Here is a 25,213-nt window from a genome sequence, read left to right on the forward strand (position 1 = left end):
TGTCTTTTTGTTAATAATGGATTATAGGAATATCAGCATTTTAGCAGTTTGGTAAATCTCGCTTGCCAATCAAAAGGTCCCCAATAGTGCTGCATAGCCACAGCTCCCAATGGGTATTCTTCCATGAAGAATTTTAAAATATATAGTTTTTCTATAGGTAAGATATTCACGATTCAAAAATTAATACCTCTATTCTGTGTCCATCAGTTTATTATCCCATCTCTCCTCCACTTCGGTTTTTTTCTGTATTCTTAAACTGTTTTTTATTTTATTATTATTATTTTGTTAATTCTAACCCGAGGATATTTTTCCAGTGGTTTTTTTAGAGAGAGTGAAAGGGAGGGAGGGAAGAGAGAGACAGAGAGACAGAGACAGAGAAACATTGATATGAGAGAGACACATCGATTGGTTGCCTTCTGCACGACCCCAACCAGGGCTGGGAATCGAACCTGCAACCCAAGTATGGTCCCTTGACTAGGAATAGAACCCATGACCCTTGGTCCTCAGGCCAGTGCTCTTAACCACTCAACTAAACTGGCCAGGGCTTAAACAGTGTTTTTTAAATGTAAATACAAATATATATATTCTTACACCCTTTCTCACTTATCTCAAAGGTGTAGAATATTTTAAAATACATGTATATTTTTCTTTTTACTGATTTTTAGAGAGAGAGGAAGGGAGAGGGAGAGAGAGATAGAAACATTGATGAGAGAGAACATTGATTGGCCGCCTCCTGCACATCCCCCACTGGGGATTTCACCCACAAACCAGGCATGTGCCCTGACTGGGAATCGAACTGGCGACCTTTTGGTGCATGGGTCGATGCTCAACCACTGAGCCACACCAGCTGGGCTAAAGGTGTAGAATACTTTATATCACTCTTCTGTCCCCTCTTTTTCTTTGAACAATACATTTCGGACATCTTCTTCTTGCTCCGAAGACAGTGTCCTCACTCTGTGAAGCATGTGCCTTGAGAGCAGGTTGTGTGGGAGGCAGAGCCTGAGATCACCTGGGATGGGCGGCCTGGTGTGGACCCCAGTGCTTGTTGATCAGCTTTGTGACTTTGGGCACGTCTCCTCACCTCTCCCAATCTTAATTATCTTGTAAGGGTCACTGAGATTAAATGGGGGCAGTGTTATGAATGGGGCCTTGCTCAGTACTCCACTCAATAAATGGTGGTTTTCAGCGTCATTATCCATTTTATTTTGCTCTTTTATTGTATGCTATACTACTGGTTTAACATTGTGAAGCTCTGCAAAGGGTGGGTTGCTAATGTCACTCCCATTTTTGGACATGAGGAAACTGAGCTCTGCGAGGTGTACTCAGTGGCAGTGCTGAGTCTTTGGGTCCTAGTCCAGTTCTCATTCCCCTCCAGCCCGTCCCAGCCATCGTCCTAGAAAAGGACAGCTCCTCAGAGTACGGCACATGCTGCCATTTGGTTCAGAATGGTTCCACCTCTCTCTCTCTCCCTCCCCACCTCCCATCTGGCATCCTCCCCCCGCCCCCCAGGAAAATTTATTAATCTGACTTGTTAGTCATATCAAATACAGAAAAGAAATACACGCCTGGGCCCTTCACATTCACTCTTGGTAATGCCTGAATTAGCTTCATTCTGTTTTACATTTTCTCTGGCAAATCCAATTATAGAATTAGTTGGGGGCTCAAATGGCCACCAGCTATAATGGAGCAGACAATTGCTCTGGAGAGTAATTCCCTTTGACGGGAAGGTTTACAAAAAGGCATTCATAAAGTATTCCCACTGGTGGAAAGACACGCTGTCTTCACCCTGGTGTTGCAGCCTCTGAGGAGACAAGAAATAAACGTGGCTGCACCTCCCCCTGCTGTGAGCTGCTCACCTTGGGAGCAGGTGTGAGGAGGGTGTGGCTCCTTGTAATGTCGAGGTGGAATACTGTTTAAACTGTCACCTCACATGTCAGATCTTGCAGCTCGTCACCAGTTATATGAGCTTACAGTGATGGCCTCGGGGAAGACTAGCCTCCCCGCATCATACGTGGGCCCCGCCAGCTCAGGCTTCATCAGGGACTGTTCTTTGGCCTGGTTACCCCTTTGCAAAGTGACAGCCTTAGCTGTGGTCATGTAGACTTCTCTAGAGTTTTTCCTGTTCATCCAGATTGCTCTTCGGTTCTATTTTGGCCCCATCCTGTCATTAGTCTTGATATTTATATAAATAGTAATTACACTAATAATAGTATCTATCATTTTTATTGAGCTCATGGAAACTTAGGGAAGTTAGGCAGCTATTAAGTAGCCAGATCCATGGTTCAAACCCAGGTATCTCTGAAAAGACACCAGAATTCATGGAGGAGGTGGAGGAAGACGAGGGGAGACGTGTGTGAATTACAGCCGGAAGCCATGGTGGTGGTGGACCATGAGCCCGAGAGAAGGAGTGCTGTCGCGTGGAGAGAGGATGGGCGTTGGCTCTGGGGGACCTGCTCGTGCCTTCCTTCTGGGCAGCTGGACTGCTACAGGTCTCAGTTGTGTACCAGGGGGCTTTCAGCTGCAGGTGATGGAATATGAGTACAACTGGTGTAAACAAGGGGGATGTATGTTTTCTTACAACTCAGATCCAGAGGCAGGCAGTTCCAAGGCAGGGTCAGTGGCTCTGGTAGCAGGCTTGGGGTTAGTGCCCGTGGTGACTGCACTATGAGCATCACAGCCTTTCAGGACAGTGTCCAGAGCACGGAAGGGAGAGGGCGGGCCTTCTCCCTGCCCTTTCCTTTTCTCCTGGGTGGGAAGTCTTCCCCAGAAGTCCCCAGCAGGCTTCCCATCAAGTCTCCCTGACGGAAGCAGCACATGACCATGGTCTAGCTACACCAGCGGCTGGAAGGCAGGAGGCTGGCACTTGGCTCGGTGGTACACTGGACGCAGTAAGGAAGACTGGAGGGAGGCATCTGCCCACAACATGGAGAGAGCACCTTGCACACCAGGGGTCCTCTGCAGGGGGCTGTGGACGTGAACTCTGTATGTGCTTCAGACTTGGAAGGCTCAGAGGATAGGAGTGCTGGGATGAGGTGTCAGAGGAGGCATCCGGCCAGAGGAAGGGTCGGGGTTTCAGGAGGTAGACCACAGCCCAGGGAAGTATTTGCAGATGAGGAAACCAGTCGGAGCTGGTAAGTGACCTCAGACCCAGTCTGTCTAGCTTCAGACCCTGATCTTGTTAATGTACACTTGGAGGCAGTGAATTTAAGCTGAAAGTTGAAAGACGAGTATGATTTTGACAGGGGAGGAAGGGGTAGGCATTCCAGGCAAAGGGAATACCTCATTCCACAGAGTCAGGGAGATGTGTGGCCACATAGTACGTTCGGCACAGAAGTGGCCCAGTTCGCCTGCACTTGAGGGCACCGGGTGGAGAGGGTGGGGAATGCCAGGGGGTCCGAGCAAAGTGATGGAGATCTGAAGTTTGGGCCTGGTGTCTGGTCTGTCTGTCTTTTCCAGTGCTGGGCCGTCAAGTGCGTTTGAGCAGAGAATGGCATGAGTGGACTGTGTTTAGGATGCTGACCCATCGGCAGAGTAGCTGGGCGGCAAGGTGGGAAGGCCTGGACTGCGGGACAGAAGAGGGTAGACCCGTGTCCGAGGCGTTTGCAGGAAGTCAGCAGTCACGGTTGTCTGGTCGGGCAGCGGAAGAGAAGGTGTCTAGGGTGTTCCAGGTGTCTGGCTGGGGCTAGGGAGAGTGGTGATACGTCTGCAGAGGCAGGAGACAAGAGAGAGCAGGTTAGGAAGAGTGAAGGGGGACGGAGAGGGCCAGCAGGCAGCTGGACAGAGGGCTCGAACCTCTGGAGAGATGTCTGTGGAGGTTAAGACTGTTGCCCACTCATCCCACCCCAGCCTAGGCCACCGCCTCATTCACCCCTAGGACAGGTAAAGTATGGGAGCCCCTCTTGTCTCCTCTGTCACGCTCACTGTTATCTTCCTTCAGGCTCTGGTAACACCACACATAGTTCACAGGAGTGATTTTCTTGTGTTTCCTCATTATTTAAAGCTGTTTTCTAGAAACTTCTTTACTGACCTGTGGACCGTGCATAAATCACTGTTTGTGTGTGTTCTTATAGGGTCTTCAAACATTTTTGCTTGTGGTTCAGAGCTGCATAATTCTCTGATGTCGGAAATTCATTTCCTGAGGAAGCAGAACCAGGCCCTCAATACACTGCTCGCGAAAGGACCCAGAGGTAAGGCTTACAGGGGCCTCCTGCGCCCTGGAGCGCCACAGCCTTCCCTGGCGCGGAAGCACGCAGGCACTGCGGTCTGACCAGCCTGGGTTCCCATCCCGTCGCCCTGACTTTGGGCAGGTCACTTAGCCTCTGAACCTCGGCATTCTTAGCTGTAAAGCAGGAGCACCTCGTAGGGCTATTACGACAATGAAACACGTTAACACCCTCAGCTCAGTGTTGCTGTCTCTACTTGTTACCCATCCCCTCGGCACAGCCACCTCTCATTTGTCGGAGTGCACAGTGGAAGAGAGAAGGCCAGGAGATAGATTACTGCCACATCTCGGTCAGAGGTTTCTATGTTAAGAGAATTTTTCCACTATTTCTATAAAGGCCCCTTCTCTTAATTCCTTCTGTTTGGAGCTTAGTCCCTTAAGAGCTTTTGCTGACATTACTTCTCAATCCTCGAAGGTTCCTGGAATGATATGATGAGTCCTAGTTCACAGGTAGGAGACTGAGGCCTAAGGGGTTGACTGGGCTGTGGACACAGAGCTAGAAGGGGTGGAGCTGGACCTTGGGCCAGCTTATCTCCCTTTCCCCAGAGTTTAGTTGTGCAGATTTTGGTGTAAGAGATGAAATTCAGGCTTCTGCACATCATTCACTCACTCAGCGAACATTCCTGGCTCCGGTCCTGCGGATGCTCTGGATGCTGATGCAGGAATAAGTGGGAACTGGTCCCTTTCCCTCGTGGTCTGATGGGAGACACAGCCAGGCGGCCGTGCAGGCCAGTCTGAGGACGAGCCACAGTGTGGCAGGCTGGGGCCGCAGGGCCTGGAGACGGCATCCTGACCCAGGAAGGCTGGTCTTCAGAAGCGGAGTCTAGAAGGATACTAGGGGTTACCACGGTGCCTGAAGTGGAGAAGAGCAGGGCCTTTTCCGTGGAAGAAAGAGAGCAGGTAAGGCCTAGGGTTAGAGATGGGGTGAGTGTAGGCCGTCAGAAGTGACAGGAAGCTAAGCGTGGCTGGGGTCAGAGCGGGGAGGAGAAAATTTGCTCGGAAATGAATGTGTCATGGTTAAGTGGAATCAGAAAACCTGGGTGTGAGTCCTGGCTCTGCTACTCACTGGCTGTGTGATCTCAGGGAAAGTCTTAACCTCTTCGCTGCTTATTTTCCTGTCTGGAAAACGGGAGAGTCCTAGTACCTGCCTTGGAGGTGTGCTGTGAAGAGAGTAAGATGGCAGGTGGAGATCTGCCGGAGGTGCTCCCGCTGCGGTGCTCACAGCCTCTGGTGCCTCTGAAGGCCTGTGCGGTCACCTGCTGGTCCTCACACTGGTGCGCAGGGGGAGGCCGAGGCACAGAGCGGTGCAGACACGCACTCGAGGTCACGGAGCCAGGAAGCAGGAGAGCACTGCCTTCGGGCCGGGTGTGCTCTGCTCTCCAGGAGAGGTGCTGTCCTCGGGGCCCAGGGCGAAGGGGCCGCGCTGCCCTCTGCACAGCCGCTGGCCTTGTGGGAGGCTCGCGGACCTTTCCAGCACCCAGTGCCGAGATTTGGGGCCTGTTTCTTGCCTCTGTCTATGATTTCTACTCACTGTTTGCTCTGTGAAGGCAAAGTAACTAGGTTTGCACAGCCCATTATTTAATAGAAAATTAAACAGGCCCATTTCATCCCAGTGACGTTTAATCTGCAGCCTTGATGTTGACAGATTTATCTGCCCAGAATGCATAAGATAATTGGAGTGCCAGAATCATAAATGCCGGATTAAATCTCATTCTCTTTTGTATTCTTGGAGTGCTCGAGCTGAAGTGCTGTATTTGCGTAATAAGGTCGGAAAAAACAAATGGTGTCTCTTCTCAGTGGCGCGTTTTGTGTTTGCAGATAAACAGAAGGAGAATGAAAAATTACGAGAGGCCCTCTCCAGGAAGACTGCGGACCTTGAGCGGCTCCAGCGAGAGCTGGCCTGTGTGGAGGGGGAGAAGGAAAGGCTGCAGCAGGAGGCGGCCCAGAGGGAGCGGCACAGCCAGCAGCTGCTCCGGGAGCTCCGGGAGGGCCGCAGCGAGCTCAGCAGGTGCTGGCGGCGCAGCCCTGGCCGGTGGCTGGGCGGAGTCTGGGCGCTGGGCTGGGACCATGGAGTGGGGCATGCCAGCCCCTCCCTCGGTGCACAGGGACGAGCAGGAAGCATCCAAACACATAATATGTCACGTGGGAATAAAGTACATGGGGAGAGGGCACTGCAGTAAGGAGCATGGGGTCTGGGGCAGACTGCGCGTTTTTATCCAGGGCGGATCAGGGAAGGCAGGAAGGGCATGAGCTCTGAGGATCTCTGGCGGAAGACCATTGTCGAAGGAAAGGGTACAGGCCCTGAGGCAGGGTGTCCTTGGCCTCTGCCGGGCAGGCAGGGAGGCCCGTGTAGCTGGAGAGAGGCTGTGGTAGGGGTGAGGGCAGAGAGGGGCTGGGTGCCGGATCACATAGGGCCTTGTCGCGTGGCCAGGACGGTTTTTACGCTGAGTGACAGGAAGGTTGGGGAGGATTCCGAGTGGAGGCAGAGCATGAGTCTGACAGATTTTAAAGGGATTGTACTAACTGCTCTTCGCAGTTTCCCCTTCGACTCAGCCTTGGCCCATATTTCTTGGCTTTCCTGTGGGCTCTCGTGAGTGTCCTGCTCTTGTAGAGGCCGACATCACCCTCGGCCACGGGTGGTGATTGTGTGGGCCATCACATAGTCCGGGCCCCTGTCCTGGGCTGTGCCCTGGGTGAGACACAACCTTGGGAGCTTCACGTCCTTGTATCCTGGTCGAGGATCAGGTAGCACGCTCCTTTCTGGGTGTCTGTGAAGATCACGTGAGAGAACGTATGTAGAGGGCTGGGCTCAGGCACTCGGAAGTGGCTGTGACTGGCCTTCTTAGCGATGCTTGTCACTCTGGTCTGCACTCTCCTAGCTGAGGGTGAATCGGCTGGCCCGTGGGTTGGACGAAGTCACTCTGATTTAGATTAACCTCTCCCTCCCCGTGGTGCTGGGGCCTTCGCAGGGTACAGGAGGAGTCGAAACGGAGGCAGCAGCTGCTCTCCCAGAACAACAAGCTACTGCAGTCCCTGCGCGTGGAGCTGAAGGTGTACGAGAAGCTGGATGTGGAACTCCGGGTCCCCAGAGGTACTACTTGTGCCCGAGCCGAGGCCTTTCTCAGCCAGATGGGGTCCAGCACTCTTTCCTGAGATGCTGCCGCCACTCCCCACGCTTGCCTGGGTGGAGGAGGGGTACTGCGAAGCCAGCCCTCTGGCCCACTCTTCACGGGAGGCCGCAGGAAACATGGAAGGACGCGGGCTCAGGAGTCAGCCAGCTGAGGGCTGAATTTCCACTGCCTTGCTTCCGCCTCTGTGGCTTCTGGCAGGCCCGCTCACCCCTTTGGGCCCCTCTCTTCCTCTCGAAATGTGCCCATGGATACCTGTTCGGTGGAGTTGTTGAGAATTAAATGAGATCATTTAAACACATCCTAGCACAGTACCTAGCACATAGTAAGCACTGAAGGTATGACTTCTATTGTCATTTTCTTGCTAGTATGGGCTGCTCTCTGCCCAGTCATTCAGTACGTATTTATGGAGCCCTGCTCCACCCGGGGCGCTGCTCTGGAGACGGTTGTTCGCCTGGGTCCCCTCTGCATGCCGAGAGAGGTGCCAGGTCAGAGCCCCGCGACTGTACACTCAGAGGTTTTAGAATCAATTTTGAGGTGTGGTGGGTTGTTTTTTTTTTAAAGCTAATTTTCCAGATGGTTTCTCCCTATTGAAAGTTTATCTAGAAAAGGGTCACCTCACAGCTCTTATTTCTCTTCAAGTTGCTTTTCTTATTCTAACTGTTGTGCTTTTTTAATATACTGTGGCTTTTAAAATCAGCCCCTTTCATTCTATAATTCCACCCAAATAGATTTTATTACTACTAGACATAATTTCGGGGTTTGGTGTGCAATTTGCTCGGCTTTTATGGCCAAAAGCGAAAATTAATTTCCAGCTCTTATTTAGTCTGTGCAATAGCAGCAATTAAGCCTGCCAATATTTTTGTTTTTAAAGTCAAGTTGTTATTTTAAATTGTACCTGGTTCTTAGGAAGGGGAGGGTGATGGCAGCGGTGGGTTTGAAACTGTCGAGCTCCTTTGACGGCTGACCCTCTGGTGGAAGATGTCAGCTTCCCTTTGCACGTGTTCGCAGAGTCCAGAGCAGAGGCGTCGGGAGAAGGCTGGAAGGGGCAGGGCCCTCCTGGTGACCTGCATGACCTCCTGACCGAGATCCAGGCTCTGCGGGCACAGCTGGAAAGGAGCATCGATACCAACAGCACACTGCAGGGCAGGCTGGAGGAGCAGCTGGCAGCGGGCGGGAGGAAGGCTCCGGAGGCAGCACTCACATCGGCTCTCCAGACCCTATCCACGCCTGAGCAGCCCCTTCCGGTGGCCAGACACGGTACTGCTCCTGCCGGCCTCCCCGTCAGGGGAGGCGGCCCTGTGTGTCGCGAGTGCCTGGATGCTGCCCATTGACAGCAGACATGCTGTACCCTGGGCGCCAGGCGACCTGACCACTAATTAGCTGTCACCTTTGGCAGAATGGTGTCATCTCTGTCTGGGGCCCCCCGGTTCTCAGGGAAGTGGAGTTTGGGCCTGCAGCTGCCCTCATTGCCTCGGTCTTGTTCCCTGCTATCCATCTAGTCCTGCCCACATCCCTCCACTGCTGAGAATCATTGTTAGTCCCTCTTACTGCCTTTAAAGAGATTTCAAATGTCTTATCCTGGCTGGCAGGGTTTTTCGGGATCTGAAAGGCATCCTGGTAGGTTTGAAAGCTGGCTGTTTTGCATTTGCTTGTGTCGCAGATCATTTTGTATAGCATCTAATTGGTTTCGCCTCCTTCCATTGTTTCAAAGACATCACCTCCCAAGCCCTTCTTCCGGTCACACTTCTGTCTTGCTTGAGCTACTGCAGCAGCCTCCAGACTCACTCCTGTAGCCCAAAACGCAGATCTCAGCTGGACACTGCCCTGCCCACTGCCTTGAGTGGGTCCCACAGTCCTCCCAGTGCTGGCCTGGCACTCAGCTCCCTGGGCTCAGCCCTTGAAGTGCTTCATTCTCCCCGGGCGTGTTGTGACTGCTCACTTCTCCCTGCCTTTGCCTCTGCTCGTTCCTCTGCTGAGCTTCTTTCTGTCCTTGGGTTAGCACCCCTCCCCTGAGCTTCTCTCCCTCAGCCCTGACCACCCCAGACGGAGTCTGCCTGTTTACGTGTCTGGACAAGAGGGTCCTTCCAGGGAGGGGACTGAGCCTGCTCACTCTTTTAAAAATTATTTTTATTTTTTAACACTTCATTCAAGGATATGATTTTTTCCATTGATTGTAAAGAGAGGAGAGAGAGAGAAAGAGAGAAACATCGATTGGCTGCTCCCGTATGTGCCCTGACCAGGTATCGAAACCACAACCTTTTGGTGTATGGGATGGCGCTCCCACGCGCTGAGCCACCTGGCCAGAGTGGGCCTGCTCATTCTTACCCCGGGGCCTGCACGGGGCCTGGCAGGACAGGCCTAGTGAGGGTGTGAACCAGTGCTTGTGTGTCGGACACTGCTGCATTCTTCAGTGCTCTGTGTGGAATGAAAACGTAACCATTCGTTTTCCTTCTCTTATTCTGCATTTTGTAGATGGTGACAGATGTCCCGTGGTAGTTGATAGTTCACATGCTCTGTGTGGCTCCGCCCTGGCAGAGCCACCAAGATCAGGTACAAAGCTGATGTCTGGGTTGACGACAGCAGGGTCGGGTTTGTCAGCAGGACTTTTTAAATGAAAGAAAAGGAGTCGCTGGTCTCAGCTTATAAGAGGGTGTTTGGCAGGATTTGGGGTTTCATGTTCTCAGCATCTCTGGCTGAGATCTCCTTCTCCAAGCCAGTTAGCTTTTCCTCAGGGACATCACTGGGTCTCTGTTGATTCAAGCGTGACACTTCCATGGCCTCAGTGGGGCCTGTCTGCCTTTATCCCTGGGCCCTCGTGTTCCCGTGCAGAGGGCCACGTTCCTGCAGACTCCCACCTCCCCTTCTCCAGACGCCCATGTCCATTCTCTGCCACTCCTCGTGAATGCAAACCTCACTGGTGTCCCCTGTCAGAATTCTTTATCCAGACTTCTGTTGACCCCAAAGTAAAAGCAACAGGCTTTTTTACCTCTTTTTAGCATAATTCTTACTACCTGTTCGACCCAGTTCAGCGGTTGCTTCTTCTAGGAAGCCTTCTCGGATCTCCCTTCCTGCACAGAGGATTGGTTATCTCTGACTGAACCCTGGCTCTTGCCTGTGCTGGTCCGCCTCCCATGGGTGCCTGTATTCTGGTGGACCGTGGGCTCCTGGAGAGCAGGCACTGGCTCCGTTCATCTGCATAAAGTGGTCTTCTGCAGAGTGGGTGCCCGACCTGATAGGTGTTGGTTGAATTGAATTGAGCTTCTCCCACAAGATGAATAAGCCCCACGTTGGGTCACATACAGACCGAGGGCTGCCCTTAGCCCTCGCAGCTGGTTCGGCAAGGTTGCACGCAGCGCATTGAACACAGTAGAGCTGACATCTTCCCTCTCATTCTGTAGCTTCAGAGACTCCTCCACTCTCTAAAGATGACACGGACTCCCCCTCCTGTGACAGTGGCAGCTCGGCCACCAGCGCCCCGTGCGTGTCTCGCCTGGTCCCTGGCCACCACTTGTGGGCCAGTGAGAGTGGCTGCCATGTCCTGGGTCTGCTTGAGGACTACGATGCCCTGTGTAAGCAGATTGGCCAGGGCCAGGAGCTCCTTGCCGAGATGGACATTCACATCCGCGAGGCTCCCAGCCCCTCCAGTCGAGAGCCGGGAACAAAGGTAACCTGACCGATGGAGCTGGGGGGAGACATGCTCACTGAGGGCGGAACGGATGAGGGTGCTGGGAGGCAAGGGGCGCCGGTGTCCTCAGTGTGGCCCTGGGATGAGGAGCCTGCGATGTAGCCTATGAGCGCTGAGAGGTCAGGTCCAGTTGGGGGACTTCTGTTATTTTCTGTAGGAGAGACACTTGTCACAGTTGGTACCCTACATTACTGCCATCCCTTACTGGAATCTCCTTATGACTGCCTCTGTCTGTCCGGTGATCCATCTGTCCTGTCCTTCAGTCCTCTGTGTGTCCCCTACCCAGTCACCTAACCGTCACCTGTCCAGGCCTCTGTGCTCAGGCTGGAGCTGCTGTGGTGACAAGGTAGCTACAGGTCCTGGTCCTCACATAGCGATGGTCAGCCCTACAGTCATTCCTCAGCTGCTTGGGTGCGCCTGCCGGTGTGAGATGCCCTCCCCCTCACGGTTGTTGGCGGCTGCATCCCCCTGGCACTGGGCTGGTGTTGCCTGTCCCAGAGCAGCCTCGGGGCGATGACATCCCTCCTGCTTTACAGTGCGGAGGTGAAGTGACGTGGAGCCGTCGGGGTTGGCACGCAGTCTGTCCTCCAAGGCGCGCTTCTCTGTCACGACACTGCTTCCGAAGGACACCTTTTGTCAGCTCACTTGCTTTGCAGAAACCTCCGCTTGCCCCGGTGCAGTCCAGATGCCAGGGTTCTGATTTCCAGGTCTGCTGCCTCCTGCACCGCCATCTCCAGGTTCTCCGTGGGTGCCTTGCTCCCGTCCGGCTGGGCTGCGTCCCGGTGTCCTGCTTGCCGGCCACTTCCTGCCTCCAGCCCTGGCTCCCTGTGCCTCCTGGCTTAGGAGACCCCTCAGCCTCTGTGAGGGGCCCCTTCCTGCTTCATCCTACTGAAATTTCCCTCACCTTACAGTTACCTTTTTTTGAGGACTCATGTGCCAGGAGCTCGGCATCAAATTTCCTTCCTCCTCCCAGACTGGACCCAACCTCCAAGCTTCTGAGGGTCACATTTTCTGGTTCCTCTTCTCAGGTTCTTACTGAGGATACTTGAGCTTCCTGATACCTGTTTTGCCTTTTTATTTTGTTTTACTGCTATATTGTAAAAGTCAGTTTTGCGTTTCATGGTGCACTAGGTAATAAGCTCCAGGAGAGCAGGGGGGTGGTGTCTGCTGTGCTCAGTGTTATGTGTCCCCACCGAGTTCAGGGCCTGGTGTGGAGTAGCTGCATGGCGGACACTCGCTGAACGAATGAGTCAACATTAATAAGATTATTTCTTTTCTGATTATGATCTTTATTGTAAAAACTTAGAAACTGTAGAAAAGCATAACAATAAAACATCTATAGAAATACCCCATAGTATTCAACACTTAAACTTTTGATAAATATACTTTTAGCTCATTCATAAAGCATTTTTTTGTTTGTTTGTTTTATCCTCACCCGAGGATATTTTGTTCAGATAGAGTGGGAGGGGGAGAGAGAGAGAGAGAGAGAGAGAAACATCAACGTGAAAGGGACACATCGAGTGGTTGCTACTCACACGACCCAACCAGGGCTGGGGACAAACTGCGACCGAGGTACGTGCCCTTAGCGGGAACTGAACCCGGGTCACTCCGGACTGCAGGTCGACGCTCTAACCGCTGAGCCAAACCAGCCAGGGCTCATTCACAAAGCTTAAACTGACTCCAACATATATGAATTTCATATTTTGACTTCTAGTTCACATTATACTAACACTTTTCCTTTCTCATTCAGTGTATTTCTAGAACTTGACTTTTAATGGCTGAAAATAAGCTAATATGTGGATGTACCACCATCAGCTGTTGGATGTCTAAGCTGTGATGGTCTTTATAAATAGGTCTTCAGTTGTGTCTTCGGTTAGTTCATTAGGGGTGAGCTCCCAAAAGTGGGATCACACTCTCAAGACCGTGGACTCTTCATTCAGGTCTCTTTTTTTTTTTTCCACTCAGGTCTCTTGGGATAACTTTTGCTCCATCATTTTCCAAAAATACCGTGATCGTACCACACCTTTGTCTTCACCCTGTATTTTTATTTATAAGTGTTTTTTTACCAATTGATAGCTAAAAGGGGTGGGGGTGTTATTTGATTTTGTATTTTATTGTGAAGACAATGCTCTTTTTCTTAAAAAATGTATTTTGTGGCCCTGGTCAGTTTGCCTCAGCGGTTAGAGCGTTGACCCGCAGACCAGAGAGTCCGGGGTTCGGTTGCCACTAAGGGCCCATACCTTGGTCGCAGTTTGTCCCCAGCCCCGGTTGGGGTCGTGTGGGTGGCGACCACTCGATGTGTCTCTCTCACATTGATGTTTCTCTCTCTCTCTCTTCCTCCCTCTCTCCCTCCTGCTCTATCTGAAGATGAATACAAAAATGTCCTCGGGTGAGGATTAAAAAAAGAAGAAGAAATGTATTTTGTGTTTTCCCCTTCCTGATTCTTTCTTTGCTTTCTTATGCCCTGGACACCCCCCAGTGTGAGTTAGCTTCTGGCAGCAGAGAGGGTGAGAGACTGTGCAAGGCCCGCTGTGCGCTTGTACGTAGCGGGCGGCCGAGACAGCGTTCAGGGTGCAGTACTGGGCCTTCCCGAGAGGCAGTGAGAGCGGTCCTAGCACACCCTCTTCTTGGCAGAGTAAATATAGTTAATGCAGGTGGTTATTAATCATGCTTATTGATTGGGCTAAAATCACTGCCGAAATTCTCTCGTAATCTATAATTTACCAATCTTGAAGAACAATAAATTGCTGTCTGGCACCAGGCTCATGCCCAGCATGTGGAGCGTGAGCCCTGTGGTCCGGAGATTTATGTCAGCCATTAAAGCGGGCTTGTCCATAGTCTTTCGAGACTGCATGTAACAACCTTCTCATCCCCATGCAGGGTCTGCACCCGGCACCCCCGAGTAGGTTTGTCACCAGCCTGAGCAGAGCCAAGCTGACCCTGGAAGAGGCCGCGAGGTTACTGACACTCCTCTGGAGGGTCTCACTCCCCACGGAGGGCCCTTGCACACTTCACTGCGAACAGGTGGGTCGTGACACGATGCAGAGGCTCAGGGACGCCACTGCGACTCACATCTCAGTCTCCTTTACGTCCAGCCCAGGACCTGGCTCACCGTCACCGCAGTCGGGCACTCAGTTTGGGGAATGTGTCGGGGTGGGGGGTGGCACCGTGTCTGTTAAGGGAGCGTGCCAGGCACTGAGCTGGCTGCCCCCTGCGTGTTCTTCCTCATCTCCCCGCAGCCCTGCTGCCCTAACCTGGCCCTGTCGCCACTCCCAGGACGATTTTGTTGAGGGGGAGCCTGTTTGTGTCGTGCACACGAGGAAACAGGCTTAAGGAGCGAGGCCCAGACTCAGGGTCACAGAGCTGGTTTGAAAGCGCAGGTGTCTGAAGCCAAAGGATCATTTCACTCTATGGGCTTTAGGGCCCAGCTTATCCTGTGGACCAGCTCACTCCTGCTACTGGGTCTTTCAGTTCAGGTGCCGTTCTCCGGACCCTCTGACCCTTTCTTAGCTTTCAGCGTTATAGTTAGTGGACCTTGTTCAGATCTGTTTTAACTCCTTAGGAACTACTTCTTTTAAATCAGTGAAAATTATGTATTATAAGACCATTAACACTTCCTTTAAAAGCTCGACTTTATTGTCACTTGAACGTGACTGACTTGAGAACAGTTGCTCTGCGCCTCCTCACGCCGTCTCGAGGCACAGTCAGCAGCCGGGCAGAGTGAAAGTGGTCAGCTTCTGTCTGCGGGGAACAGGGGCTGCGGCAGGTGAGCGCCCGCTCTGCTGACCAGAGACGCTGCCTGGGAGAAGCACACAGCTTAAGGAGACCTCAGACTCTGCTTGGTGACCTGGTGGCTGTCCCCACGTCATTTCTCGAACCTACAGAGCCTTTGCCCAGAGGCGGCAGGGTGGCGCAGGGCAGGGCAGGCAGGGCAGTGTAGGGCAGGGCGGGCAGGGCAGGGCAGTGTAGGGCAGGGCGGGCAGGGCAGGCAGGGCAGGGCAGCATAGGGCAGGGCGGGCAGGGCAGGGCAGCGTAGGCAGGGCAGCATAGGGCAGGGCAGGGCAGCATAGGGCAGGGCGGGCAGGGCAGGGCAGCGTAGGCAGGGCAGCATAGGGCAGGGCAGGGCAGCATAGGGCAGGGCGGGCAGGGCAGGGCAGCGTAGGCAGGGCAGCATAGGGCAGGGCAGGGCAGCGTAGGGCAGGGCGGGCAGGGCAGCATAGGGCAGGGCGGGCAGGGCAGCATAGGGCAGCGCGGGCAGGGCAGGGCAGCGTAGGGCAAGGCGGGCAGGGCAGGGCAGCGTAGGGCAGGGCAGCATAGGGCAGGGCGGGCAGGGCAGGGCAGCGTAGGGCAGGGCGGGCAGGGCGGGCAGGGCAGCATAGGGCAGGGCGGGCAGGGCAGGGCAGCGTAGGGCAGGGCAGCGTAGGGCAGGGCGGGCAGGGCAGCGTAGGGCAGGGTGGGCAGGGCAGCGTAGGGCAAGGCAGGGCAGGGCAGTGTAGGGCAGGGCGGGCAGGGCAGGGCAGCGTAGGGCAGGGCGGGCAGGGCAGGCAGGGCAGGGCAGGGCGGGCAGGGCAGCACTGGGCAGGGCAGCATAGGGCAGGGCAGCATAGGGCAGGGCAGCATAGGGCAGCGCTGGGCAGGGCAGCATAGGGCAGGGCGGGCAGGGCAGGCAGGGCAGGGCAGCATAGGGCAGGGCGGGCAGGGCAGGCAGGGCAGCATAGGGCAGGGTGGGCAGGGCAGGGCGGGCAGGGCAGCGCTGGGCAGGGCAGCATAGGGCAGGGCGGGCAGGGCAGCATAGGGCAGGGCAGGCAGGGCAGGGCGGGCAGGGCAGCATAGGGCAGGCAGGGCAGGGCGGGCAGGGCAGGCAGGGCAGGGCGGGCAGGGCAGCATAGGGCAGGGCGGGCAGGGCAGCATAGGGCAGGCAGGGCAGGGCGGGCAGGGCAGGCAGGGCAGGCAGGGCAGGGCGGGCAGGGCAGGGCAGCATAGGGCAGGGCGGGCAGGGCAGCGTAAGGCAGGGCAGCATAGGGCAGGGCGGGCAGGGCAGGCAGGGCAGGGCGGGCAGGGCAGGCAGGGCAGGCAGGGCAGGGCGGGCAGGGCAGGGCAGCATAGGGCAGGGCGGGCAGGGCAGCGTAAGGCAGGGCAGCATAGGGCAGGGCGGGCAGGGCAGGCAGGGCAGGGCCGCATAGGGCAGGGCGGGCAGGGCAGGCAGGGCAGGGCCGCATAGGGCAGGGCGGGCAGGGCAGGCAGGGCAGGGCAGGGCAGGGCCGCGTCGGGCAGCGCCGGGCAGGGCAGGGCGTCCCGTGTCAGTGCTCACCTGATCGAAGCCCTGGTAGCGCTCAGGTCTGTCGGCGCGGCAGAGGTAGCAGGGAAGCAGCTCTCTGCTTGGAAGGGTCTAGGAGCCTGTCCTGAGATTCCCCTCTGGGGGTCCTGGGGTGAAGATCGGGTGCCCTAAGCTTGAGAAGAACACAACCAGCCCTGGCGCAGGGAAAGCATGCTTTGCCCACTTTCCGCTGCTGGGCCCCGAGTGCGAGGTGAATGCTGGAGAGAAGGGGGCCACCGGGTTCCAGCCCACCTCGGCCTTTCCTCTTCTAACCCACCGCGGTCTCTTCCGCCTGAGGCTCAGATGACACAGCTGCTCCCACTGCCTGTCCCCTGCCTCCCTCCCAGGTGGCTGGCTCCTCGCCTTTCAGATCTCAGCTGAAATGTTACTTCAAGGTCAGAAAGGGCTCCCTGTTCACTCGCATAGCTTCTGTTTCATCAGACCGCTTATCCCATATTATAATTACATATTCATTTGTTTAATGTCTGCCTGCCTCTGTTTTCCAGGAGGGGCCAAGTCTAATTTGTTCATATTTTTAAATGAACGAGTAATTTTCTGTCATACTCTCAAACTAGTATTTGCCCATATGATATTTAGAGCACAGCATGTCTGAACTAAACAATGTATTCTCAATGCAATATTCTTGTCCTCAGTACACACTCATGTCTGTTAAATAGAATGCAGTTCTTATTCCGTGTGTGTGTGTGTGTGTGTGTGTGTAAATTATACTCACATTGATCTCCCCCACCAGCAAATTGGTCCAGGGACTGTGGTCAGTCCTTGTGATGGTTCACCCTGTCTTTCCGAGGCTTTTTTTGGGAATTGATTATGCTCACGTTAGTATCATAGATTTTAGAGCCACAGAAAGGGCCTTAGAGATGCTCCCATATGGTTGCTGGTGTACACAGACCCCCTGTGTGGTGTTAAATTGCCTCCAGCCTGTGTTTCATACAGGGCCTTTTCTTTGTGTGAAATGTGTGTAAATCCAATTCCCAAGTTTTCACCTGCAGCCCCAATGGCGTTTTACTACCTAGTGTTTTCTTTGAGTGTCATTAATTTGCCTTTTGCATTTAGTACACCATCCCCTGCAGACCCAGGACTACTCTGGAAAGTGTGATCATATACCTCAGTTTATGTAAGAAGGTTGTTGGGAGGGGTACAAACATATACACATTCATTTATAAAATATTTGTATTGTTGTTAATCCTCATCCGAGGATACTTTTCCATTGATTTTTTAGATAGAGTGGAAAGGAGGGACGAAGAGAGAGAAACGTTGATGTGAGAGAGACACATCAATTGATTGCCTTCCCAACAATCCTGACGGGCCAAGGATTAAGCCTACAACCCAGGTACATGCCCTTGACCAGGAATGGAACTTGTGACCCTTGGTCTGCGGGCTGACGCTCTAACCGCCGAGCCAGACCGGCCAGGGCCACTTCTAGGAATGTTTTAAGTGGCAGAATAAATAATGGTGAAAGCAAGCTGCTTGTGGGGTGGGGAGGAGGGTGGAAGGTGCTGCCTCTGAACAGACTGGTTTTGTAAATTTGACTTTGAAACTATAAATGTTTTACATACTTATAAATAAAAATAAGTCGAAATGAGACAAAAGCAGTCTCTAAAACTTTACAGCAAGATGAAACGAACAAACTAGTGTATCTAGTGTTGAAGGCGTAGCCACGTGGAGAGGAACCACTGCAGCACTAGGCTGTCTGTTACCCTCGTGGGACACTGAGGGTGCACAGGTCTGTGGCATGTTGAACTGTTCCAGGGATGGAACTGTTAGTAATAATGTCGGTACTGATATTCTAAGACTTATATTTCTATTAGAGAGTAAAACAGGTAACTATGTTGAGGTTTTTAGTCAGGGAAGAGATTAAATAAATTAAAAATCAAAGAAGTAAAATTTTGTAATCTTTAATTTAAATTGGAAATATCAGTATGAACTCATGATGCATTATTACTATTTTAAAAGTTTACTAATTCTCTCTACTTAGAAGGCTTTTTAATTAATTAATTTTTGTTACAGATGTTTCTCTTTTTTCCCCCATTGACACCTTCCTCCCAATCCCCACCCGCCCCCAGCATTGTTGTCTGTGTCCATTGGTTATGCTTATATGCATATAGGTTCTGTGGTTTACCTCTTCCCTCCTCCCTACAAATTGTGGTTTCTAAATACCTTTTCCCACTAAAGGGAACTGGGAGTGCTTGGAGAAATGGCTTGGTTCTTGTCTGGGGCAGTGTGAGTTAGAACATCTCTTCATCTGAGGGAAAAGGGGGAAAAGGGGAGTAAACTTGCAGATTTGCACTAGTTCTCAAATTGTGGTTCCTCAACCAGCAGCATCGGCACATCTGGAAACTAGTTGGGAAGGCAAATTTTGGGAGCTCATCCCAGACCCATTGAATCAGACTGTCTAGGAGTGGGCCCAGCGTTCTGGTTTTACATCGAATCGAGGAGTGGGCCCAGCGTTCTGGTTTTACTTCGAATCGAGGAGTGGGCCCAGCGTTCTGGTTTTACTTCGAATCCAGGAGTGGGCCCAGCGTTCTGGTTTTACATCGGATCTAGGAGTGGGCCCAGCGTTCTGGTTTTATAGGTTCTGTCACTTGCTCTGAGAACCACTGGATTAAAAGGAATTTAAGAACAACATCAATCAAATGCAAAACATGGTGTTTATTTACAGTCCATATTTATTAGAATCAAATCAATTGTTCAAAAAGTAAAATTATGATGCAATCAGGGAAATATGTCTACTGACGTATTTAGTGATTGGAGGCCATTATTGTCATTGTTTTAGATGTGGTAACTATATCGTCATTTTAAAGAATCTTTTTCTTCTAGAGTTATATACTAAAATATTTTATCAATGAAATATGATTGGCTTCTGGGAGATTGATTTTAAAAATAATTTTAGGGTGAGGATGGGCAGGGATGTTGCTGAAACTGTTTGGGCCACAATTTGGTAATTGCTGAAGATGGATGGATACCTTGGTGGTTCGCTCTCCTGTTCTCTACTTTTGTCAATGTTTGAGAGTTTTCATTGTGAAAGAGGAGACAGACACGACAACAACAGAAACCTCCCAGCGTCAGCAGTCAGGCCTGGGCTCCTGAGTAAGGGGAACCTCCGGGGAGGGCGTGGGGTCCGGCTCCCAGCTCAGCCCTGTGGCCTCGGGAAGGCTTGCTCTGTTGACTTCTCCTGGGTGTCGGGCTCTCTGCTCTACTCTCAGCGTCTCACTTTATTCCTTCCAGTACCTCCAGAGTCAGGGGTTGTTATTCCCATTTTCCTGGAAGTAAGGACTGGAACTCCCTTGCTCCATCATCGTAACAGTGGGAGGTGACTGAGCGGGACTTTGGGGCCCTGCTGTAAAAATGGAGATTTTAGTTCAGAGGAACAGCAGACACAAATGATCTAAGTTCCTTCTTTTGAGCGCTGGATAGAATATGTACAGTGTTTTGAGAGTGCAGGTGAAATGATCCCCCAGTTGGCTGACCGTCTCACAACACCTACTCTGTGCCAGGCGCTGGTGGTCAGAAGGAAGAGTAGAGTTCTGCCCTCAGGGAGCTGGTAGTCCCGGAGGGGAAGCAAACAAGTAAATGACCAGTTACTGACCAGGGTGAGCTAGGCAGTGAAGGGGAAGCACCCTGCACAAATGGCACCCAAAAGAGCAGAAACCAACCTAGACTCCGGGGGGAAGTCTCAGGGAAAGCTTCCTGGAGGAGGTGGTGCCTGCGTTGACTTTAGAAAGAGGAAGAGTTGCCAGCCAGGCGGCATAGAGGCTGGCCAGGCAGGGGTGAAAGAATAATTCCCCATTTTCAGGCATCACCTCGTCTTAGTCTCTGTTGCAGTTTGATAGATGGGGCAGGACTGTCCCTGTTTCACAGATGTGGAAGGAACTGAGGCTCTGAGTATAGATAGAGTGACGACTGTCTCAGAGTGTGTGGCCCTTGAAGCCGTGACCAGACACATCTTTGTGGGCTCTTGGCATGAGGGGGAGAAGCAAAGAAAACCTAACGTTTAAACTGGAATGTTCGGAAGAGCAGTTGAAGTCCTTGTAGCTGACACAACTGTTTAATCTGAAAAGTAGGTTAAAGCAGGGAATCAAAAAATGATACATACCTTAAACATTGTAGTTTAACTGAAAACAGTTCAGTGTACATTCATTTGCCATTCTTTTGATGTAGGGCCAGAGCCTTCTCTTTGGATATAGGTCTGCTGTTCGGAGTTCTACATTCTTTCTTTAATAAATTGCATCCATAATGTATGTCTGTCGCTTCCAATTTCTGCTACTGTAAGATGAAGAAAAAACTTAGACACATGAAAAGCAATTTGAATACAGAATTTCTCTAGACAATGTTCCTCCCACAACTTTTATAGTTGATTCACCCACACCTAATTTGCCAGAAATGTGTTTTTCAGTGACTTGCCTTTATCAAGTCTTTCCTGAAGCATATGTTAGTTTTCATACAACTAGTTCTCTCTTTTCATACACATATTTCACAGGTTTACTTAATACTTCATTAAGTCACATACAGTGAGTCCTTGCTCAGCATCGTCAATAGGTTTTGCGACTTCTAAGCGAAATGACATATAAGGAAGCCCATGTTAACACAGACTAATTAATATAAACAAGAGTTAAGTGCCCGAGGCATCTCATCAACGTTACAACGAAATGGTGTTAAACTAAACGACATTATTCAAGGACCTGGTTACACGTAAAACTGCCATGAAGAGGTTTGGGACAAACTAAAGTGATTGTGAGCGATTGCCCTGCGTTTCCCTCCCGGGGCAGGGGCGTGTCTGTGCAGCAGGGCGTGGTCTGGGCCAGGTGCCTTCCAGTTGGGTGTTTGAGGAGAAGGGCTGTCGCCAGCCCTCTGGATGCGTTAGTGTGGACAGTTCCAAGGGCCCCTGTGGTGTGCACATACCGCCCCAGAGGACTGGGGGCTGGTTTCGCGGCCCAGCCATGCTCTCCTCGGTCTCTGGAAGACAAGACAGGTTCCCCTAATGGGTCGTACTCGCCTAACAATACTTCTATATCTCTTTTTAAGATTTAAGTATTAAATTTTTTTTTTATCCTCACCTGAGGATATTTTTCTATTGATTTTTTTTTTAGATAGAGTGGAAGGGAAAGAGGGAGAGAGAGCAAGAGAAACATCGATGTGAGAGAGACACATCAATTGGTTGCCTCCCGCATGACCCTGATTGGGGCCAGGGGTCGAACCTGCAACCAAGATATGTGCCCTTGACCGGGAATTGAACCCACGACTGTTTTTGGTCCACGGGCCATTGTTCTTATATGAGCCAAACTGTCCAGGACATTATTAACATTTTGATGACATTTCTGTGTCTCTAGTTTTTTGTAGACATCTTGATATACCCATGTGTGAATATAGATGTATATGTATATGATTCTGTGACACCGGAATGCCTAAGATACAATAGCTGTTCTGGTCTCTTCGTCACTAATTACTATCATCTTTCAATGTCAATAAGTACAGTTCTGCAACATCATTTTTTAAATTTTTTTATTTATCCTCACCCGAGGACATTTTTTGATATTTTGTTCAGATAGAGTGGGAGGGAGAGAAAGAGAGAGAAACATCGATACATTGAGTGGTTGCCACCCGCACGACCCAACCAGGGCCGGGGACAAACTGCAACCGAGGTACATGCCCTTAGCGGGAACCGAACCCGGGTCTCTCCAGACCGCAGGCCAATGCTCCAGCCGCTGAGCCAAACCGGCCAGGGCTACAACATCATTTTTAATAGCTGCAGGATTATCCCACTGTGTACGAGCACCGTAACTCATTATCCAGACCCGTACTAAAATCAGGTTGTCTGTTTTTCCTGCTGCGGACAATGCTGAGATGAGCATTCTTGAACACAGGCATCTTCTTGAGCTTATAATATTCCTCGGGGGTAAATGCCAAAGGGTAGACGGTAGACTTGCTGGGCCAAAGGGCAGCACATCTTACAGTTTGGCAGATCTTGCCAGGCCGTTGTTCCCCCGGGGCCCCAGCACCTGGGAGTGTGTTCCCACACTCACCATCGCTGGTTCGGCCTGCTGTTGCCAATCTGACCAGCAGCAAAGGGTTTCCAGGGTTTTTTTTGTTTTGTTTTTTAATATCTTTGTTAGTAGGGTTGAACATCTTTGTATATATATATGCTTTTGAAATTCTGCCTATGTGACAGGATGTTGTATATTCTTCGTTCATTTTTCTAATTTCTCTTCCATTTAGACTGTAGAAATGAAGGCAGAGATCACCAAACTACATAAAAAATTATTTGAACAAGAAAAGAAGTTGCAACACACCATGAAGCTTTTGCAGCTGAGCAAGCACCAGGAGAAAGTCATCTTTGATCAATGTAAGTGAGCGGCTGAGTGTGGTCACCGTGTCTGGCCACTTCCTGCCTCTGGGGACAGAAAGGCCAGCCCTGGACCACCCACCTTGGAACCCAGACCATTCTTTATCACGCCTCAGATGTGTGGGTTTCCTTTCACATTTCATCTTTCCTGACCCACACAAACGAATTCACCCAATAGACTTGTGGAGGGGCTGCTCTGTGCCAAGGACTGTCATCTCATTGGAGACATTGCGTGGCATGTGCAGTGATAGGAACATGTGCAGTGATGGGGACGTGTGCAGTCAGTGATGGGAATGTGTGCAGTGATGGGGATGTGTGCAGTCAGTGATGGGACCATGTGCAGTGATGGGGACATGTGCAGTGATGGGAACGTGTGCTGTGATGGGGATGTGTACAGTGATGGGGACGTGTGCAGTGATGGGAACGTGTGCTGTTATGGGGATGTGTACAGTGATGGGGACGTGTGCAGGGTCTCAGGGAACACTGAGGTGGGAATGGGGTGGAGTCACTGTGTCCTGGGAGCTGATTCTGCAAGGAGTAGGCATTGGTCACGCAGGAATGGAACAGCGTAGACAAAGGCAGAGGGAAAGAAATCGGGTTTTGCATGGCCAAAACCAGTCGCACTTCATGTTGCTGGACTAAGAGCTGCAAGTGGCCAGTTGAGGCAGGAGGGAACTGGAGGTGAGTTGAGGTGGCGGGCTCAGGTGTCTCACCCTCAGAGCAGAGCGTGGACACTCACATCTGTGTGCAGGAAAGGCTGGTGAGGAGGAGCCGATTCATTGGCCAGGCAGACAAGAAGGACTCGCGGGCTGGCCAGTGGGCATCCAGAGGAGGGGACGGGTCTGAGAAACAATTTTCAAGGCAGATACAAGACTCAAGGTCGGAGAGGTACAAGAACTTCGTGAGGTCAGCCCCAGACCCGACCTAGGAGCTTCGGAGATTGTTGGGAGCAGCTGAGTCCCCATCTCTGGACCCTCAGCACTCCTTCCACTGCGTGTTTAGAGGAGCGGGCTGAGTGTCTCGGGTGCCCCAGGCTGCTGCCTGTCACCTGCCTGTCACCTGCCTGTCACCTGCCTGTCTGAGCGGAACTGCTGAGCATGGAGCTTTCCTTCCTTGCTGCCTTGTGCTCCCTTATCAGAGCCCAGCATTTCCCAGAAGCACAGACCAGATCAGTGTCGAGGAGGAGCGCTCGGCCTCACGGGGGCCTTCTGAGAACAGACGGCCGGGCACAGTGAACTGCGGGGCGAGGGGCTGCTGGCAGGCTGCAGGCCAGCATGAATGAGAAGTTCTGCCAGGTGGAGCTTTGCATTAATGGGGAGACAGATAGTGAGCTGCAGAATGAGGGGCCTGCGTCCCAGGCAGCCTGAGAGGTGCTTCAAGGCTGTGGACCAGTTAGGTTCGAGGGGTGAGTAGGAGTGCAGAGGGGCGGAATAGGGTGCTGGCAGGCAGCCCGATTGCGAGAACTGAGTGTTTAGGGACACGCTCAGGGCCCTGGGGCTTCTGCTGTGAGAGAGGAAGTGGGAGGGATTCGTAGGGAGCAGCTCACAAAGGGCCTTGTGGGCTGGGCCCAGGAACGAGCAGCAGGGACTGACTGGTTCACTGTGTGGGAGGGTCCGTGGCTGAGCGTGGAGGGCTGGGGAGACCTCTGCGGGTGCGGCAGTCCCCCAGGCAGGCCCGATGGGCCCACACAAGGCCGTGGAGGGGAGGGATGGCTTTGAGAGACGCCAGGCTGCTCGCTGGCGGAGTGGTGGGAGTCTGCGAGGCAGGTTCCAGCCGGGGCCGTGTCACTCGAGAGAAGAGCACAGCCGTGACACAGGCCTCGGCGACGGGGGAGGTGCGGCCTCTCTCCAGAAAAGTGCACACGTCCACACACACGGGGTTGCATTTAGTTCCGGAGATTTGGGACACCCCAAAGCATGCCCCTGAACCCAGGGTAGGACTCCTGCCCTGCAGCATGGGATTGGGGGGGCACCTCTGAAATTCATCTGCCCACTGTGTCCTTCCCCTGCCGCCACAGCTGGGAACTTCCGTTACTTCCAGGTGGGTGTTTCGTGAGGTGAGAAGTAAACCCTTTCTCAAGGCCGCCACGTGGCACCTACGCGGGACGAGGTGCTGGGGAGTCTGTGTCAGCCTTGGCATCGTGGCCAGCGGCCAGTTCCAGAAGCCTGTGACTGTCTGCCCCGGGAGCAGACCGATTCCCTGGCCCTCACCAAACCCCATTTAGAACGGATCCCTGATCAGGCCCAGACACCTCTTCCGTGGCGGCGTGCCTGCTGCTGGAGTTTGTGTTGGTAGGAGAAAGGCCGAGGGAAAAGCCATCTGATATTGCAGTTTCTGCCCTAAAAGATGGGCCCTCCGGTGCCTCCCGCGGGTCCCCATGCTGGCCGTCTGCCTGTGCACAGCTCACTGCCAGGTGTGGGGCACCTCAGCAGCCATCCCTCCCAGCCCCTCCTGTCCTTGGAAAAGCGTGACTTGCCCAGGGAACTGTGTTGGGGTC

At 52.5% G+C, this 25,213-nt stretch overlaps 1 protein-coding gene across 7 annotated transcripts in view; it reads left to right on the top strand.

Moving 5' to 3' along the window:
* The window catches only part of CDK5RAP2 (CDK5 regulatory subunit associated protein 2), a 184,641-nt gene that overhangs the window by 158,346 nt on the left and 1,082 nt on the right, over window positions 1-25,213 (top strand). For 6 of the 7 annotated variants that reach the window (XM_036260325.1, XM_036260326.1, XM_036260327.1 and 3 more), the window contains 8 exons: window positions 4,071-4,187; window positions 6,041-6,230; window positions 7,192-7,313; window positions 8,362-8,610; window positions 9,826-9,903; window positions 10,752-11,017; window positions 13,919-14,062; window positions 22,590-22,716. In XM_036260325.1, the coding sequence (XP_036116218.1) occupies window positions 4,071-4,187; window positions 6,041-6,230; window positions 7,192-7,313; window positions 8,362-8,610; window positions 9,826-9,903; window positions 10,752-11,017; window positions 13,919-14,062; window positions 22,590-22,716 (1,293 nt within the window). The remainder of the gene's footprint in view (window positions 1-4,070; window positions 4,188-6,040; window positions 6,231-7,191; window positions 7,314-8,361; window positions 8,611-9,825; window positions 9,904-10,751; window positions 11,018-13,918; window positions 14,063-22,589; window positions 22,717-25,213) is intronic. The other variant, XM_036260328.1, reaches the window with a different exon arrangement.

This window comes from Molossus molossus, unplaced genomic scaffold (assembly GCF_014108415.1).
Source record: "Molossus molossus isolate mMolMol1 unplaced genomic scaffold, mMolMol1.p scaffold_m16_p_14, whole genome shotgun sequence".
NCBI lineage: Eukaryota > Metazoa > Chordata > Mammalia > Chiroptera > Molossidae > Molossus > Molossus molossus.